Source organism: Carya illinoinensis, chromosome 4, assembly GCF_018687715.1.
Source record: "Carya illinoinensis cultivar Pawnee chromosome 4, C.illinoinensisPawnee_v1, whole genome shotgun sequence".
NCBI classification, from domain to species: Eukaryota; Viridiplantae; Streptophyta; class Magnoliopsida; order Fagales; family Juglandaceae; genus Carya; species Carya illinoinensis.
In genome coordinates this window covers 41891905-41907055 of record NC_056755.1, presented here as the reverse complement: position 1 = coordinate 41907055, position 15151 = coordinate 41891905, and the positions used below count along the sequence as shown (strand labels likewise).

Sequence of the window (15151 nt, the reverse complement as noted above, 5' to 3'; positions counted from 1 at the left end):
CACGTAAATAAGGCAGGCAGAAAGGGAGAGAGAGAGAGAGAGAGAGAGAGAGAGAGAGAGATATGCAATAGATGTTGCTCAGAAGGAAGGAAAATGTTCTTGTTCTCTCCCTCTCTCTTTTTCTGTATTTGTTTTTGTCTAACTTTAAACAACCATAGGAAAGCGTGTAATGCCAACTTCCTAGAATGGGGAATAGAAAGAAAGAAAAGAAATAGTTGAGGGACCTGCCCCCTGATTGTGGTGACTGAGGATTAGTCAAGTCATGCTCATGTTCATAAATTCATACCGATTGGCAGAGAAACAGATCAGAGAAGGAAAAGATGAGAGAGAGAGCGAGAGAGAGAGAGTAGTCTTATGGTGTTGGCACTGTCCATTAAATGCCGAATGCTGCTCCAATATTAAGTAGTAAATATCATGTTTGTATTGGGATTGTGAGGTGAGGATGGGAGTGGTGGTACTAATCAGAGGGACATCCCGAAATAAATGCCTTAAACCTTTCGCTTTTACTAATCCTTTGGCTCCGTAAGGCGTGCTTTTGTCGGGATATCCCCCCAGCTTATACGTACCTAATTTAAAACCCTCCTACTTCTCACCTCATCCCACCCTTCAAAGTTTCAAACAAACCATGCATCTCCCTCCATACCCTTCGAGTAAAATTAAAAAAAAAAAAAAGTTTGAAAAAATACATGAAATGCATGGATTCTATTGTTTAAAAGTACTGTTGTATTTTATAAAATTTATTTCACGTATTTATCTATTTTTTGTTAGAGATCTTAAAACTAATAAAAATTTTAAAATAATTTTATCCACAGGATTCTTATATATCATTGTTCTCAAGCTTCCACACTAGCTAATACCCTAGCTACTTTCTGATCCCTCTCACTTGCACACACCAAAAAGATTACTTAGGGACGTCTACTGATCAGAGATTCATTTCAAAGTCCAAATTGTATAAAAGTATGCAAAATTAGATGTGATCATGGCCCGTTTCCCATTTCAATAGATCCTAATGTTGTGCAAAATACACACAAATGATGGCAAACAAAGAAAAGTAAGCATGATCAAGCACACGACAGTACATAATATACGTGGTTCGGCAACTTGCTTATGTCCACAGAGCTACAAAAATTTTATTAATTTGAGGAAATTACAATCACTCAATCTCAACTCAATTTCTCTAGGGCTTTTTGTGCTCTCACATAATATGCACTCACTTAACTATTGTTCACTCTGAAAATATGTTGAAAATTATACATTATAAGTCAAATATTACATATTTAAAGTAAAAAAACGCACTGACAAACAACAATTATTTTGCTCGAGCGCGTCTTGAGCGAAAAGCCAATCAATATTGGCTTGAGCGGGGTGTTGAGCATGAGCTCAAGTGAACACCAGGGTTCATGTCTTGCTCAAGCCCGCTGTCGTGCGAGACTCGAGCAAACTCACAAGTTGAGCTTCGCTCGAACCCACTATCAAGTGCACCTAGAGAGAACTCAAGGGTTGAGTTTCACTTTGAGCGAACTCACTGTTTCTCGATTTTTCAACTTCAAGACCAGTCTCCACCCTAACAATCTCCCATTTGGAGACTGGTTCTCCACATACCAGCCCCTGTTTCCAGGAAAGCCCTATATCGCCCACCCTAACAATCTCCCACGTATATCGCCCTTAGTCAGCACATCCACTGGGTAATTCACAACTTCCAACACACTAGGAGTATCTGGTCTCGAACTGATCTTGGCAACCTCAGCTAACTTCCCTAAGCTTACATGAGGAACTACAAAACTGACTTCCTTTAACTTCTTCATATGTTTTGTGCGATCAAGCTTGCCCTTTTTCACTCTTGTATTTCATCTCTTACCATGCACTAAAACTAGCGCACCCTTAGTGATCTTCCAAACTCCTCCAGAAAACACGATTGAATAACCGTTGTCATCAAACTATCCCATAGAGATAAGATTTTTTTTTTCAAATCTAGAATGTGTATGACTTACTGTAAAGTCCACACGCCCCTATTTAAAAGTATGATGTGCACATCACCCACTCCTACTACATCTAGTGTGTCCCCTAGAGATTAGGTTTTTTTAAGATCCGAAACATGTCTGACTTGTTGTAAAGTCCACAAGCCCCTATTTGGAAGTGTGATGCACACATCACCCATTCCCACTACATTTAGTGCCTCTCCATCAACTGTGTACATCTTCCCAAGATCACTAGTAACATAGTTTTGCATGTCTCTTGATGTGAGGTGCTATGGAACGAAGCCATTGAATCCAATACCCAATCATCAATCAGATTGTGCACTACAAGAGTTAGGGCATCATGTATTTCTTCATCCACTACATTCACAACATCATCCTCAACACTTTCTTGATTCCTGAAGTTTCTCTTGATGTGGCTCGACTTGCCACAACTCCAGCATGTGATCTACTGCCCAGATCTAGTCTTGCCCTTGCCCCTATGTCCCGATTGTCAACATTTAAGGCTGATCCCGAACCCAATAACTCACCAGAGTCTCTTCTACATATATTTTCAACAAGGATCATGTCACGTACGTCATCATAGTTCAATTTCATCTTGCTGGTTGAAGTACTCACAGCATCCTCATGGCCTCCCAACTATTTGGCAGTGATGCCAATAGAATCAACTATCTAATCTCATCATCCAACTCAATCTCTATAGAAGACAGTTGATTTATGATCATATTGAATTCATTCAAGTGTTGGGCCACAGACATATATATACCTTTTGATATCCTCATATTGAACAACTTCTTCATCAGGTGTACTTTATTATTCTCTGATAGCTTTTTATACATACGTCACAAAGTCTCCATGAGATCCATTGTGGTTCTCTCCTTACTGACATTGTGTGCCATTGTTCTGGACAAGGTCAGCCAAACTCTCCTCAGAACCTGTCGATCTAACAAGATCCACTCAGCATCATCCATACTCTTCGACTTTGATCCCAACAATGGACAATGAAATCTCTTCCCATAGAGATAGTCCTTGATCTGCATCTTCCAATGCCCAAAATCAGTGTTGTCAAACTTCTCCATCCCGGGTGCTTTCACTTTGTCTCTAGCCATTGTCCTTCTTCAAATCCAACCTTAGCTTTTGATACCAGTTGTTGTGCAAAACACACACCAACGATGGCAAACAAATAAAAACATGCATGATTGAGCATACAACACATAATATAAGTGGTTCGGCAATTTGCCTACAATCACAGAGATGCAGAAATTTTATTAATTTGAGGAGACGACAATCACTCAATCTCAACTCACTATTTCTAGGGCTTTTTGCTCTTTCATACAATGTGCACTCACTTGACTATTATTCACTCTGAAAATATGCTGAAAATCGAACATCATAAGTAAAATATTACATATTTATAGTAAACAACACTAGAAATTCTAATTGGAAAAAAATACTCATTTTACTTGAGTGACATGTCGAGCGCACTTTGAGCGAACAACCAATTAACATTGGCTTGAGTGGAGTGTCAAGCATGGTCTAAGCGAATACTAGGGTTTATGTCTCGCTCAAGCCCACTCTCATGTGAGACTAGAGCGAAATCATGCGTTGAGCTTCACTTGAGCTCACTATCGAGTATGCCTCAAGCGAACTTAAGGGTTGAGCTTCGCTCGAGCGAACTCATTGTTTCTCTATTTTTTAGCTCCAAAACTAGTCTCCACTCCAACTTGTTTTATCGTTTTGGAGATTCATTGAATTATTTTCTCAAAAGAGATAAGCAGAAGTCTTCAAGGCCGATTCATGTACCTAGGGTACTAGGTGGTCATGACCAATTTGAGCCAAATTTGTGGAATATTTATGTACTTTATATAGATGTCTCTGAATAAAATGATGGCAATGGAGATAAATGCATGCATGCCTTAACATGGAAATCTAATGCCTGCTAAGGATGGTATTGTTTAAGTACTATATATATCCTTTTGGGTGCAAATTAATGATCTTTTTCCTTATCCACGAAGTAACTATTTGGTATTCTATATATGTATACCAAACAAAACAAACTGGAACCTATATAAGTTTTGTTTTCAAAATTTTGGTGGCTTCAATCTAAGACTTTAATCTTAGATCTTCTTCCATGCATGTACATGTACAAATAATATATATGTATGTGGTTAGTTCTTTTAAGCTGGCTAAACAATATGCATTCAGGTATGCATATATATAGTGCATGCGTGACTGTATAATTAATTGGCCGAGGTTGACAGATTTATTGTAGTTTTTTTTTTTTTTAAATTTTAATTCGGCTAAAATATGCTCGTACGTACGTGTCCCTAGAATATCCCAATGTACGCCTACAAATTAAGGTTAGTTTGATGATCAGGACAGAGATTATACAAAAGAAATCTAGGTATAATTAAAGACTAGGAAAATGAACACACATATATAAGGAAAAAAAAAAACTAGCAGATCTTAAATTAAGGATTGATCGAGGAAATCACCTAGAACTAGGGTTTAATTACTAGCTAGCTAGCTTTTGCTTGGGCTGTTGCAGATTGGATAATGCCAATACCAACAAATCCATGGCAAAGAGCATGCATATATATATATGTGTGTGTGTGTGTGTGAGCTCATACGTAAACCAATAAAAAAAAAATTGTTATTCTCTCTCTCTCTCTCAAATATAGATGCATACACTCACGCACACACTAAGAATCATTTGCATGTCATTCTGCGAGATTACTCCTACATATATCCTCTGAGGGAAAATATGGTTTCATTACCATACTTTCGTAATATATGTGTTCTTGATGGTACGTGTATGTGTAATTTGCTCTGTTATTTGATGTACGTACATTTAAAAGGCTACATGCATTTTTTTTAAGCGGGTTTTGGGTTTGGTTGTGTGTGTGGGGGTGGGGGGGCGGGCGGGGGCTGCTCATGAGTATTTGATCATGAGTTGTATAAGAAAATGAACTGCTGTACGGCACCAGCTTCTTGGAAGTTTGGTAGGGCGAATATATAATTTCTATATAGGCATGAGAGAATTTATATATATATATATATATATATACACAGCAATTAATGCATGGGTTTAAGCTGAATCAATTGCAAGTGATCACAGCTATAGCTAGCTAGCAATTAGTTAAACTGTATTATTTTGAGAGAGAGAGAGAGAGAGAGAGAGAGAGAGAGCATTGTCCAAACTGCTGTCTTATTAATTAAAGAAGGAAATGAAGTTCCAGTACACTTGGCATGAATAGTTTTTTTTTCTCTTTTTTCGAAAAAAATATAAAGATATACAACAAATTTAAAACAAGTATATATAACATATAAGTCCCTGTTTATTTGAGAGAAACATGACTAATTACCTAATTCCCTTAATTTACAATCTTTGAGTAATCTCAGTGCCGCATATATATATGCTAGCAGCTTCAACTTGGAACCCGCGGGCGGCCACTCTCTAACGTACGTATTGCGTTTCGGTAGCAGCTTCGAGGGGATTGCACTAGAATATAATTGTTATTGTAATTTGCAATAAATTATATTAATTGAGTATTAATTAATTTGTTTGATTGTATCAAATTCTCTTTCTTATTTCCTTTTCTTTCAATTCATCTATTCTTTCCCTCAGCTTTTCCAAAAAGAGCTGAATTTTGATCATGACAAGAATTTGACATGTACGTACGCTAAAAGAGTCAACCAAACATATATACCAATCTCGTACGTTAATTTGATGAAGTGGAAGCTGTGCCCTTTAGCCTCACAAGATAACATGCATGCATGCTTTACATAGGCATTAATCGATGATCAAACCCTCTCAATAGCATAGCATCCTCATTCTTAATTAAGATATAGTACTGATCATATGCAGACATGCGAGCAGAAGATGTAAATTTGCATAAGGGCATGCATATATGCGGGCATGAGTCACACATGCATGCATGCGTCAGCTGTAGCTAGCAGTACTACTAGCCTGGCGGTTGATGAATAAGAGAGAGAGAGAGAGAGAGAGAGAGAGAGAGAGAGAGAGAGAGAGAGAGAGAGAGAGAGAGAGAGAGAGAGAGAGAGAGACTCCTGTCAAGTGCATTTAAAGGCAAAGTCATCATTGCACAAGTACGTCATCATTGTCGAGCAATTGCAAATATATATGCTTTATATATTCTGATCGATCGAGTACGTTCTTTTTAATTTATTTTGAATGAGATTGAGGTTGAAATTTAAGATTTGAGGTGTATCATGTTGATCATTAATTACCACCAACTCGAAGGCAATGGTATACATGCCTTCTGATTTCATTTCCATCTTTTCTGTGCTATTTCTTCGCATTGGATTTTGAGTTTTTTGGGCATTACAGTGAGAGCATTCAATGTTCTTGACATTTCCTCTGCAACGGCCTTTCATACTTCTGGCAGAGAGAGAGAGTTTTGAGGGTGGTGGAAGGCTTGCCAAGTTAAATTTCCCCACCCACCTCTCACCCCAGTATGTCTTTGTCTTTATTCCATTGTCCTCTGTTTTGTTTGGGAAATGCCTTTGCATGAGTCTTCGTGAAATTCAAATTAATTCAACTCAAGCATTTAATATATATATCTATCCCAAGGCATTTTATATATTAATTGCAAATATATATTTAATTTCATTCCTTTTGTTGCATCTGTCCAATCACTCAGATAATAGGCGCGCGTTGATAATTACAAAACAGATACTCATGAACTCTTGCAAGGCATATTATATCATAATATACATGCGCGCATGGACTCAAGATATATAATGCATCAAAATCAAAAAGGAATTGATGAAATAGGTCTAGTACCATGGACCATAGTTGCATTGTTAATACAAGAATAATGCAACTAACTTAACTCAAAATTTAAAAAAAAAAATTATTTATTGCGATAATTCTTAAAAAAACTTACTATAATACATATGTATTATATATATATATATACACTTTTACGTACCTATCCTAGTGTGTTTCACCAATTGAGATGAAATTCAGCCTGTGAATATTGTTAATTAGATTTAGTACCTCACATTGATCATCTTCTTCATGATCTCCTAATTAATTAATTTCATAGTAATATTAATATAGTCAATATTTTTTTTGAATCGTTCTCTATTTATAAAAAGCTTGAAAACTGCCATATTTGATCCAAATTAACCAAGCGTGACCTAATTTCTACGTAAAGCTACTTCCACATGCACGAAAACTTAGAAATGATATGATGCTTATGCTTTAGTATTGAAAAATGGGTATTTTCGATCTTTGAGGTACGTACGTACTTCGACTAATTCATGGACGACGTTGTATTTCATAATTAATAATCACCCATGCATGCTATATCTGTATAAATTATTAATTGGCCGGCTTTGTTGAAGAAAATAATGAAGAAGAAGAAGAAAAACTCCCCTTTGTCGCATGAAAGTTAATTCAAAGATATGTAACGGATCAAGTACGTTCTAAATTTCCCAATTAGTCGATCATGTGTAATTATAACAGGCCGTACGTATAAATGATCATATTAATTTACAAATGATTTATATATATGTATATATATAGTCATGAGTGGCACATCGATCGTCCATTGAAAGGAGAATTATATAATAATAATTGAGATAGCAAAAGTACTCATATCACACAAGGATCATATCTGTGTGTGTATTGATTAATTAATCCTTAAACACGTGGAATTCTAATCTATTACCTGACCGTATATGTAATTGGATGCCACAGTATCGATCGGCCGGGTACTGGTGCATGGATGCCGATCGAGATTGTCGAGCAATGAGTGATATCTTAATTGGAAATATTAGGGTTAGATCATGATCATACATGCATGAGCGAGCTAGATGAGGAAAATTTCATGAAGGAAATTCAAATTCATTTTCTTAATGAGCAAGCTGGGCAGAATATAATAAAATAATGGCATGAGTGGCACAAGCAGATGCATGAAAAGCTGATCATGTAGCTATCGCATTCCGCGCTTCATCATGATCATATATTCATATATATAGCTGTCTATGTATAATGAGACTGTTGAGGATTAGAAAAGTTCAAAGGAGTAGGAACAAATCAAACAGACTATCCTGCCTGCCTGCAATGCACTATGGCAGTACCTTTTAAGAGGAAAACCCCACGATCAACTATTTGGAATTACAGTGAAACTGGGAGATCAAGTACATTTTTGGCAAGCTAGCTAGCTCCTTACACCTACGTGACAAAACACTACTAGTACTTTATCATTTATATTAATTAGCTCATAAAATTTTCCATTGTTTTTACAAAACTCTCGTCTCGTCTCGTCTCATCTTAATTATTATAATTTTTTTAAATTTTTATATAAAATAAAATAAGCAATTCAACTTTTTCAAATCAACGTATAATTTTTTTAAATTCTGATACAAAAATAATATATTTTAATAATATTTTATTCAACTTATCTCATCCCATCTCATCTCTAAAAAGAAACAAATTGTCTAATTTCAATCCTGAATACTTTAGATGATCAGTTCAGTTAATAAGTACTAGTAGTACTACTGCATGATGTTTATGAGTTAATTAATTAAAGTATTCCTAATTAATTAATGACTCATGCATAAATTAAAGGGATATATATATATATATATATATAATGCATGCAGATGGAGTTTCAATTGTGTGAGACATCATATCCATGTTTGACTCAAATGGCAGTAGTGCTGAGTATAATATATATGTGACGCAACCGTGCGCATTGTTGGCTGTATCATAAGAAAAAAAGTCTGTAGACTCTGGCGTCAGGACACTGAACCACAGTGTCAACTCTGTGGGCTATAAACAGTCATGCGCGGATCATATATCTATATTTTTATTTCAGAGCCAATATTTCCTCAATTATTCATTTCTACACACACACACATATATATATATATATATTACTTTGGTTGCTAGCTAGGGTTTTTTGGTCAACACCTCAACAGTACTGGGATTTGTGTCTGCATTCTTTTCCTTTTTTTATAGCTATTTCTTGAGAGGGTCGATATCCCATATTATGTTAATGTATCATAATATCATCAGAATTAAGACATGATTACAAATACATCATGTTATTGTTTTTCAAGCTTTGCTTCAACAGAAATATTTTAAATAATAAATTATTTAAGCAATTAGCATCCATTCTGAGTATTTTGAGGCAACTAATAATTAATTTTGATAATTAAAATATTATAAGTAAACCCATATTGCCAGTCCCTCATTATAAATTTCTGCCTTACAATCTGCATAAACATGATCATTAAGAGGTCACCCAATAATTTAATCATGACATTCCCACAGCAGTAAAATATATATATAGTAATAATAATAATAATAATAATAATAATAATAATAATAATAATCAAAGCATCGACTGTCATGTTTATCGTAAGAGTTTGGACATGTACCATTAATTATGGCTTTGAGCAATTTTTTGATCCATGGAAGGGAAGAAACCCTAAGAAGGATCAATTGTGCGGCGGTCGTCCCCAGCGGCAGCTCTAGTTTGCTGAAACTGACTCAGTTGTCCTATGCTCGCCGAGACATTCATGGCCAAAAGGCTTGCATCATAGTTGTTTCCCGAATCGAAGCTCCTGATCATCTGCTGCTGATGAATATGATCCCTTGGGAAGAACTGGTGATGGTAATGATGGTGGTCGCGGCCGGCGCCGATCAGATTGATCCCCAAGTTCTGCTGGTGGTTGTGGTTGGTGGCAGTGGCGGCTGCGGCGGCGGCGGCAATGAGACCGTGGCTTGTGATTCCCAAGTTTTGGTATTTAGAGAGTTCAGATTTGGCGCAGCTGAGGTCCATCTGGAGCTGGCGGAGTTGGTGTTGGAGGAGAGAGATGACTCCGACGCAGCCATAGACGGGGTCTCTGAGACGCATGTCGGCCTCGTAGGCGAGAGAATTCACGGCGTCCTCGCGCTGGTGCGGGTGCAACTCGTTCAAAAGCTTGGTCACGTTGCTTGCACCAAACACCTTGTGCACGTTCGCAAATTTCTGGGGTTGGTCCGGTGGGAAATATGGTGCGAAAACGCACTCTGGCTGGCATTTGCGCCGCAAAAACTTGCACGCTGCACATGGGGAATTCGATGATGATGCCATGTTTTACTTTCTCCCCTGAAAATCGAACAAGATCCAGTATTATTGACACCGTCGGTATTATATATGAGAAAGAGATGTTGCTAGCTAGCTAAAATTCATGAAAAATTGGAAAAGCAAACAAGAAAGAAGTGATTTTTATATATGAAAATATTAATGTCCATGGTAAACAGAAAAGGTCAACAAACACAACGTGCTTTTGAGTTTATCGTGAAGTGAAACATGTTGATGATCAGCATTTTGATCTTGGGGGAAGAAGAAACAAACGGGAAAAACTACTAAATGAATTGGTATACTAAGTTGAAGAAATTATCCAAACTATTTTAGTTTTAACAATAAAAGATTGCAAACAGTCCTACAAGAGTGCAGAAAATAATTCACAGTACTCTATGACACGATGGCGGTGTAACTATAATTGCTAAGTCTAAAAGGGTCAAGCATCCCCAACCAAAGTTCAAATCTGTATACAGATTTGAAATAGAAATATAGTACAAAATGATTAAGCGTCAGGTGACGACCAGCTATATATGAAATAGAAATTACTTAATTCCGAGTAAAATAGAGTTAGTTAATAGAAATAGAGGAATGCTCTTCTTCCTAATTTTTTTTTTCAGAAGGAATCAAGATGAAATGTTTTTGATTTTTCCGGGGCAGTTCAAGAGATCTGGCTGTAAATGAAGGCTAGTATGTGGTCAAACTGCATAAATCAAGCAATAAACACACAGCTGATACCTTGAATAAGAAATTTTACACTATATCAGGCTATATTTCCATTTCTCTCACCAATTAGAAAGAAACCCTAAACCAGCGGAGATATAAGGTTTTACCTTGAGAGAGAAAGTAGGTTTACAGAGAGGGGAGTGAGCGAGGGAGTGATCGGGGGAAGGGAGAGAGATAGGGGGGCCGGCTGAGTACTTTCGTGGATGGTGGGGTATGGAGAGAGATCAGGAACCAGTAATGGGAAAAGGAAGAAAGGTGGGTTTTGAGTAGTACTCGTATGGTGGGATTGAGGGATTGGATCTCGTGAATAAGAAAGGTTATATATATTTCACCCTTTCCAATGAAAAGTTTGGAAGTAGATCTTGCTTGAATTTCATAGAAGTATACATATTTTACTCCATTTTTGCTTTAAAGATATTAGACCTTTAAGAAAGGGTTTGATGGAAGACCTTGGAATGAACAAACTCAATACATATCGTATATGGGGGGTAAAAGAAGCAAATAGTTGAAACAAATGGTCATCCAAATATGGGAAGAGAAGAAAAAAATGGTTGTAAGAAAATGGAAAAAAAAAAAAAAGGAATTTGATGAAAGGGAGATCAAATGGGAATGAGAATAAGAGTAGTCTGACTCTGACTGAAGGGAGATCTTGGGATGATGGACCTTCTCCTCCTCCTCTAATTCTTATTCTCTTCTGTCTTGGGAGTTCAACATGTAACATAAAAAAATGAAATTTAAAGAGAAAGAAAATAGAGGAAGAGTGCTAGTCCTTATTCAAATGGTGTGTGGCCTCGATATCTCTTCAGTCAAACCTTTTCTTTCTTCAAACTACTGCTAGACTACTGTTGATATATTTTGATGAGATGATAGATGTGGCGCCTGATGAAACCGGATGGATAATTTGCCAAGAGCCCCTGAAGCTTTTCACAGTCGGCCCCTCTTCTTCCTCCCTATCTTGGTCTTTATTGCTTGTACGACGTCCTTTGAACAGGCAGTGCTTTCTCTTTCTATCTCCTTGAGACCCCTCCCTTTTCTTCTCTCTTTTGTCGGCTATTCCTTGCTAATTTGAGACCCCTCCTTTTGAGCCGATGGAAATAATAATATCAGATACCTAAGCTAGCTTTGTTGTTCATGCAAAATCTGTCTTCTTTCAGGCGTTCTTCTCGCTTCTACTTTTCCGCCGGAAAAACAAATGGCACTGAAAACGCGTATAAAGACGATAATCTCAAGGCAGCTATATCCCTAAGCTTGGGCGAGCTAGAGAGAGAGAGAGAGAGAGAATGAGAGAATGTCTTCTTTTAGTGGGAAATGGTGGGTGGGAGAGATAATATCGGCGAGGCGGGGGAAAGTCCCCCAGAAGCAGAGGCTAAGGAGACGCTGAGAAAGCAAGCACAGCGTGAGTACTGAGAATACAGAGAGAAGAATATCAGACCGGTGATGAGTGAGGGATATAGAGAGTGAAGGTGGGGGTGGGAGAAGTGGGGTTTTTTCTTATTATTTTTACAATTTATATTAAAGACAGTAGCAGGGATTTATGTTCGTGGCATGTTATATTGTGTAGTGACATGACCCATCCTCGGTCTTCCTATCTTCTGTCCAGTACTACAAACTGGTCTAGGGGTAGCATCTTTCTTTCTTGAGTGTTTTTAGGCTTTCAGGTTGTGCTTTCTGTCGCCTACCGCCTGGCCTACCCCTCTCTATTACCTTCAATATTCTGCATTTAAAAGGAAAAAAAAAGTGACTCAACTCATTCTGGTTTGGTCATCAATTACCTGAAGTAAATTAATTATTTGTACGTGATCTCAATCAAATAGTCCAACGAGCTAGCTGGCTAGCAAGTAGCAGCTCCAAGCAAATCAATAACTGTAGCTCCTAGCATGAGGAAATATTAAAAAAAAATATATAATTATAAGTATAATTATGTACTAATTTATATATTAATGTGATGTAATTAATTAAAAAGTAGATTTTATTAAAAATAATATAATTTAAATTTTAAATATAAATGAATCAGTATTAATATACAGATTAATACATACTATATTTATATATAGCAAAACTCAATACTAAATAGAGACTGATTTCTTCGTTTCCACCTTGGTTCTTTTAATTTGGAATGTTTTCATTGACGAGCTTGCTAGCCAGTCCATGGCGAAACGTAATACGAATGGATAATATAGATTCTCTCTTCAGCTATATATATATATATATATATATGTGTGCGCATTGAATATATAATATGATCAGAACCATGATCTAGTTTTGATACTCGTCATATGATTTTCAGTTGTGTTGATACAATTTAACATCAGTCATGTAGAGAATATAAAAGTAATTAAGAAAGAAAGTAAGAAATTAAGATGAAAATTAATTTGGAAAAGAAAAGTGACGTTTTTTATTTGTCCTTTACGCAGAAGAAAAGTAAATAATAATTGTTGTCACATGCATGCATGCTCATTAATTTCCTTAATTTCAACTTGTTTCGCACGAGGGTGTACGTTGGCATATTAAGCCTACACATTATTCACAACTTTATATGGATTTGTGCACTGGTTAGAAAAGAGAAGGAAAGAAATTATGATACACTCAAAGAGTACTATTTTTTTTTTTCTAGCTGTCAAATCAAAGTTGTCGGTATCAAGCAGGATTCGACTTAAAGAATGGAAAACCCTTATAGCGCGGTCAGTCGTTTATATATATGGAATAAGAGAATAAATACATGGGAAATTCTCGACTAGTACTCATTTCTAATTCAGCAGGTTGAAACATTAAGCTCCTACTTGAGAAGACTGTCTGATCAAGTTTAGTATTTTTATGCTAAGGGTAATGGCATATTATCTGATTTTTTAAATAAAAAATTTAGGTTTGAAATTCTCCCACTTCCTCATATTTAAAAAAATAATAATAATATTTTTATATGTATTTATATATAGAGAAATAATTTATATAAGTTTTAAATAGATAAGTTTCATATAAGTCTTTGTAAAAAAATAGACACCACTTAAAAAAAGTATAAAAAAGATCATTCTTTATTAGTGAAATCTACTTTTTTATAAATAGCTTGTATGAAACTTGTTTACTTGATACTTGTACCAAACATTACTCATATAAACTATGCGTATTGGGAGGTACCTGGGTCCATATAGCTTGCAGATGTAAAGTTTCGAAAGTTAATTTTTTTAACCGAGAAACACAAGAAAAAGTTATAACTTGTGAAATCCATTCAGGGAAGCGCTAGCAACCGAATGAGGTGAGAATGCTTGTTTTACACCCACCAATAAACACATACATGACTTGGGGATTCTAGCAAAATGAAGAATAAAATGGTATGTAGGCAATTCTTGATATAATTTTATCCTCTTCCCCAATCTCTTTTCTCCCCTCTCTCTCTCCTTCTCCCCCCGCATCTCTCTCTCTCTCTCTCTCTCTCTCTCTCTCTCTCTCTCTCTCTCTCTCTCTCTCTCATTTGAAGGTCCGAATCTCACCTCCCTTCTCCCCAAATGTTGTGGGTCTCTCAAATCAAATGTCTCTTGGGTTTAATCTATAATAACATTTGATTTATTTGATTAGATGAAAGTCAAATCTATTTTGTTTGGTGATTTATTCTAATTTGTTGTTATTTGGTGATCTATTTAGAGTGATGATGTTGATAATCTGCCTAGAGGTGTTGGATATGTGGATTTTAGAGGCAGGACAATTTGGACAGATGGTGCATTGAAGTCCACCAGTCCGTTTAACAAGGGAGGGCGAATGGGGGTTAGAAAAACCTCCACCCTACCTAGGTGGGGATGGGTTATGGGAGACAAAAATTGAAAACCACATGAAGTGTAATTTTCCCTAAAAAAAAAAAAAAAAAAAACCCTGACTTAGATACTTCAATCCTCATCATACATTATTTTGTGACAATATTGGTGGTCAAAAAGTTGGAAATGTCGAGAGAGAGCTTCGATTGAAAGGGAGAGGAAGGCTAGAGAGCCCCGCCGGGGGGGGGGGGGGGGGGGGGGGGGGGAGGGAGGAGATCTCGAGGAGAAGGGAAAAATTGAGACAAAAGAAAAGACGCTACTAAACTCACACCCACAATAAAAAAAATATAAATCTCCTACATGTCCAAATTCTATTGGATGGTGTAAAATGAAAAATAACAACACGTCTGATTTGAAGCTTTTCTCAATCCACGTGTAAGCAACGTATTATTACATCTCTCCCAAGCCTCAAACATAGGATATGTAGCATGCAGTTGCAAAATTGAACAATTAATAAATCCTATTTTGTTCTTAGTAAAGCCATCTTCATAGAACGAGACCAAGTAGGATAATTGTCAAATGTGAGAGGATGAGTAATAAG

At 36.5% G+C, this 15151-nt stretch overlaps 1 protein-coding gene across 2 annotated transcripts; it reads right to left on the bottom strand.

Moving 5' to 3' along the window:
- Window positions 1-9313: 9313 nt before the first annotated feature.
- Window positions 9314-12495, bottom strand: LOC122306922 (protein ASYMMETRIC LEAVES 2-like). 2 transcript variants are annotated; one of them, XM_043119492.1, is made up of 2 exons: window positions 10915-12495; window positions 9314-10105 (listed from the first exon to the last, which is right to left on the bottom strand). In XM_043119492.1, exon 2 carries the CDS (start codon window positions 10088-10090, stop codon window positions 9443-9445), a length of 648 nt encoding a protein of 215 aa, XP_042975426.1. In that variant the 5' UTR covers window positions 10091-10105; window positions 10915-12495; the 3' UTR covers window positions 9314-9442. The 2 variants fall into 2 exon arrangements, with proteins under 2 accessions (XP_042975426.1, XP_042975425.1); XM_043119491.1 differs by having other exon boundaries at window positions 11620-12495.
- Between the last annotated feature and the right edge of the window lie 2656 nt (window positions 12496-15151).

Coding starts and splice junctions, on each gene's coding strand:
- LOC122306922 (XM_043119492.1), bottom strand. CDS start 10,090: ATGGCATCATCATCGAATTCCCCATGTGCAGCGTGCAAGTTTTTGCGG.